Below are 5,000 nucleotides of genomic sequence, written 5' to 3' on the forward strand. Positions count from 1 at the left end.
TGAGCTGACCCTGGTGCTAGAGGGGGTACGCAGCTGACCCTGGTGCTAGAGGGGGTACGCAGCTGACCCTGGTGCTAGAGGGGGTACGCAGCTGACCCTGGTGCTAGAGGGGGTACGCAGCTGACCCTGGTGCTAGAGGGGGTACGCAGCTGGAGGTTGAATGTTTGAAGGGGTACGGGACTATAAAAAGTTTGGAAACCACTGCCCTATATGAAAGTTAACTTCCACTAAATGTTCTGTCTTGTTTGTTTCTACCATCAGGTGAATGTGTACGCTGTATGTTCTGGAACAATCTGGGTTGCATACACTTTGCCATGGGGAAACACAACCTAGGCATATTCTACTTCAAAAAGGCTCTGCAGGAGAACGACCACACGTGTGCACAGCTGGGGGACGGCGGGGCTACGGGTAACGGGCAATGTGAGTCAACATAAACTGGGTTTAATGCTATTCAAAGCCACAGGACAGTTTCTCGGACACAGATTAAGTCTAGTCTTGGACTTAAAAGTATGTTAAATGCAGATTCTGACATCAAAATGGTATCCTAGTGCAGGACTAGTTTAATCTGTGTCCGGGAAACTGGTCCTACATGTTTCTCCTGTCATTGTACGCCGACTAGCTCTGTTGTTGTACGCCGACTAGCTCTGTTGTCTCTGTCCTTCCAGCTAAGCAGTTCTCGGGCATCCCCATGTGTGCGCTGCTAGCCAACAAGCGTTATGAGCTGCTGTATAACTGTGGGATCCAGCTGCTGCACATCGGCCGGCCCCTGGCAGCCTTCGACTGTCTGATGGATGCTGTGCAGGTGTACCACTCTAACCCTGGCCTCTGGTTACGGTTGGCTGAGTGCTGCATTGCTGCCAACAAGGGTGTGAGTTGTGATTCAAAAAAACACAAACACACACACTTTTTTTTTTCAGTGAAATAAAACTTAACAGCATTCAAATTTTGCATTTTGTTATTTTGCCAGAGCTTAGAACAAGACAACAAGGGTCTTCCGAGTAAAAAAGGTATCGTTCAGGCCATCGTTGGGCAGGGATACCATCGCAAGATCATCCTGGCGTCACAGTCCACCCAGAACACAATCTACAGGTCAGTTTTCCCTCTCCCTATGGACCTAACCAGTACTGTCCAGGAGATGGCGCTAAAACATTTGTTTACGTGGTAGTGATTGCTGAAATTAGAGGGTACTCTGAGACAACTCAATATGTTGATCATTACTATATCTCCATTAACCTGATGGTTTACTCTTTCCTCTCCTAAATGTGGGTGTGTGTAGTGATGGGCAGTCTGCAGCCATTCCGGTGGCTAGTATGGAGTTTGCAGCGATCTGTCTGAGGAACGGCCTGGTCCTCCTCCCTGATCACCAGCAGCAGGAGAACAAGGCAGAGAACGGCTCCAAGACACCCAGCCAGTCAGGCAGCACAGAGAGCGGCTCAGAGAACAGCGACGCCTGCAGGTCAGTGTCTCATCTCACCCTGAGATTGGCTCGTTGCTAAAGCATGCCTTGTCAAATCTATTTTTGTTCAGCACTGTGGTTAAGATTATAGACTATTAACAAGGATTCAGCTCTCCATGTCCTCTTATAGAAGAAGAACTTTACAGGAAGTATGTTTCTTTCCATTTCCCCGACTTCCTTATCGTTGGTTTGACAGTGGGAAGGGTCAAGAAGGAGACAAGTTCCTTTCTGCAGCACCGTCTTCACCTCTGAGGAAACAGGAGGTTGAAAACCTCAGGTAAGAGAGACCTCTCTACCCAGACCTTTCTGTCTCCCTTCCTGTCTCCCCAGTCAGTTAATAATCCTCTCTACCCAGACCTTTCTGTCTCCCTTCCTGTCTCCACCAGTCAGTTAATAATCCTCTCTACCCAGACCTTTCTGTCTCCCTTCCTGTCTCCACCAGTCAGTTAATAATCCTCTCTACCCAGACCTTTCTGTCTCCCTTCCTGTCTCCCCCAGTCAGTTAATAATCCTCTCTACCCAGACCTTTCTGTCTCCCTTCCTGTCTCCCCAGTCAGTTAATAATCCTCTCTACCCAGACCTTTCTGTCTCCCTTCCTGTCTCCCCCAGTCAGTTAATAATCCTCTCTACCCAGACCTTTCTGTCTCCCTTCCTGTCTCCCCAGTCAGTTAATAATCCTCTCTACCCAGACCTTTCTGTCTCCCTTCCTGTCTCCACCAGTCAGTTAATAATCCTCTCTACCCAGACCTTTCTGTCTCCCTGTCTCCCCAGTCAGTTAATAATCCTCTCTACCCAGACCTTTCTGTCTCCCTTCCTGTCTCCACCAGTCAGTTAATAATCCTCTCTACCCAGACCTTTCTGTCTCCCTTCCTGTCTCCACCAGTCAGTTAATAATCCTCTCTACCCAGACCTTTCTGTCTCCCTTCCTGTCTCCACCAGTCAGTTAATAATCCTCTCTACCCAGACCTTTCTGTCTCCCTTCCTGTCTCCCCCAGTCAGTTAATAATCCTCTTTCCCCTTCCTGTCTCCCTTCCTGTCTCCCCAGTCAGTTAATAATCCTCTTTCCCCTTCCTGTCTCCCTTCCTGTCTCCACCAGTCAGTTAATAATCCTCTCTACCCAGACCTTTCTGTCTCCCTTCCTGTCTCCCCAGTCAGTTAATAATCCTCTCTACCCAGACCTTTCTGTCTCCCTTCCTGTCTCCCCAGTCAGTTAATAATCCTCTCTCCCCTCCCTGTCTCCCCAGTCAGTTAATAATCCTCTCTACCCAGACCTTTCTGTCTCCCTTCCTGTCTCCACCAGTCAGTTAATAATCCTCTCTACCCAGACCTTTCTGTCTCCCTTCCTGTCTCCCCCAGTCAGTTAATAATCCTCTTTCCCCTTCCTGTCTCCCCAGTCAGTTAATAATCCTCTCTACCCAGACCTTCCTGTCTCCCTTCCTGTCTCCACCAGTCAGTTAATAATCCTCTTTCCCCTTCCTGTCTCCCCAGTCAGTTAATAATCCTCTTTCCCCTTCCTGTCTCCCCCAGTCAGTTAATAATCCTCTTTCCCCTTCCTGTCTCCCTTCCTGTCTCCCCCAGTCAGTTAATAATCCTCTTTCCCCTCCCTGTCTCCCCCAGTCAGTTAATAATCCTCTTTCCCCTCCCTGTCTCCCCAGTCAGTTAATAATCCTCTTTCCCCTTCCTGTCTCCCTTCCTGTCTCCCCCAGTCAGTTAATAATCCTCTTTCCCCTCCCTGTCTCCCCCAGTCAGTTAATAATCCTCTTTCCCCTTCCTGTCTCCTCCTGTGTCCTCCTGGGTCTCTGTTGCCCTGGTCCTCCTGGGTCTCTGTTGCCCTGGTCCTCCTGGGTCTCTGTTGCCCTGGTCCTCCTGGGTCTCTGTTGCCCTGGTCCTCCCGGGTCTCTGTTGCCCTGGTCCTCCCGGGTCTCTGTTGCCCTGGTCCTCCCGGGTCTCTGTTGCCCTGGTCCTCCCGGGTCTCTGTTGCCCTGGTCCTCCCGGGTCTCTGTTGCCCTGGTCCTCCCGGGTCTCTGTTGCCCCGGGTCCTCCCGGGTCTCTGTTGCCCGGGTCCTCCCGGGTCTCCTGTTGCCCGGGTCCTCCCGGGTCTCTGTTGCCCGGGTCCTCCCGGGTCTCTGTTGCCCGGGTCCTCCCGGGTCTCTGTTGCCCGGGTCCTCCCGGGTCTCTGTTGCCCGGGTCCTCCCGGGTCTCTGTTGCCCGGGTCCTCCCGGGTCTCTGTTGCCCGGGTCCTCCCGGGTCTCTGTTGCCCGGGTCCTCCCGGGTCTCTGTTGCCCGGGTCCTCCCGGGTCTCTGTTGCCCGGGTCCTCCCGGGTCTCTGTTCTCTGGACTAATTGGACAAAGCTTGCCCTCCTTCCTTCCACTTTTCATTAGGAGGGGGTAGAGTTGGGGAGGGGGTAGAGGGTGGGGGAGGGGTAGAGTTGAGGAGGGTGTGCTGAATGAAGGGCTGACCCCACAGGGAAAGTTTACCAGCAGCCCCGTCAACTACTTGGGTTTATTTCCTGGAATACCTGAGTGTTCTGTTGCCAACCAGTGAGAGGCCTGGGAGGGACACGACCACTACAGTCCAGACTCTCTCCGCCTGCACTTTTCTTTAACCAAGAAAAATAATTGAATGAACTGAATGAATTGTTTAATTAGTATTAATTTCCCCCACATCTGAATGTTATGCAACCCACTATGTTTCCCAGTGCAGGGTTGGTGTGATCTGTTGTGTTGTCCTGTCTGTGCTGACTGGGTCCTCCTATGTGGTGTTGTCTCTCTAGGTGTTCCCTTCTGGCCTGCAGTGCCTACGTGGCCCTGGTGTTAGGAGACAACCTGATGGCCCTGAACCATGCAGAGAAGCTCCTTCACCAGACCAAGCTGTCTGGATCACTCAAGTAAGACCTCTATCATCCCTCTCTCTCTATCTCTCTCTATCCATCTCTCTCTCTCTCTATCCATCTCTCTCTCTCTCTCTCTCTATCCATCTCTCTCTCTCTATCCATCCCTCTCTCTCTCTCTCTATCCATCTCTCTCTCTATCCATCCCTCTCTCTCTCTATCCATCCCTCTCTCTCTCTATCCATCCCTCTCTCTCTCTCTATCCATCCCTCTCTCTCTCTATCCATCCCTCTCTCTCTCTCTATCCATCCTCTCTCTCTCTCTATCCATCCCTCTCTCTCTCTCTATCCATCCCTCTCTCTCTCTCTCTATCCATCCTCTCTCTCTCTATCCATCCCTCTCTCTCTCTCTATCCATCCCTCTCTCTCCTCTCTATCCATCCCTCTCTCTCTCTCTCTATCCATCCCTCTCTCTCTCTCTCTATCCATCCCTCTCTCTCTCTCTATCCATCCCTCTCTCTCTCTCTATCCATCCCTCTCTCTCTCTCTCTATCCATCCCTCTCTCTCCCTCTATCCATCCCTCTCTCTCTCTCTCTATCCATCCCTCTCTCTCCCTCTATCCATCCCTCTCTCTCCCTCTATCCATCCCTCTCTCTCCCTCTATCCATCCCTCTCTCTCCCTCTATCCATCCCTCTCTCTCCCTCTATCCATC

General features: G+C 51.5%; 1 protein-coding gene across 3 annotated transcripts in view; it reads left to right on the plus strand.

Moving 5' to 3' along the window:
• The window catches only part of cnot10 (CCR4-NOT transcription complex, subunit 10), a 22,162-nt gene that overhangs the window by 8,022 nt on the left and 9,140 nt on the right, over positions 1 to 5,000 (plus strand). For all 3 annotated transcript variants that reach the window (XM_055911150.1, XM_055911148.1, XM_055911149.1), the window contains exons 9-14: positions 262 to 420; positions 666 to 868; positions 968 to 1,089; positions 1,277 to 1,456; positions 1,653 to 1,733; positions 4,231 to 4,344. In XM_055911150.1, coding sequence (XP_055767125.1) covers positions 262 to 420; positions 666 to 868; positions 968 to 1,089; positions 1,277 to 1,456; positions 1,653 to 1,733; positions 4,231 to 4,344 — 859 coding nt within the window. The remainder of the gene's footprint in view (positions 1 to 261; positions 421 to 665; positions 869 to 967; positions 1,090 to 1,276; positions 1,457 to 1,652; positions 1,734 to 4,230; positions 4,345 to 5,000) is intronic.

The sequence above is a fragment of the Salvelinus fontinalis genome, unplaced genomic scaffold, assembly GCF_029448725.1.
Source record: "Salvelinus fontinalis isolate EN_2023a unplaced genomic scaffold, ASM2944872v1 scaffold_0052, whole genome shotgun sequence".
In the NCBI taxonomy this organism is placed as follows: domain Eukaryota; kingdom Metazoa; phylum Chordata; class Actinopteri; order Salmoniformes; family Salmonidae; genus Salvelinus; species Salvelinus fontinalis.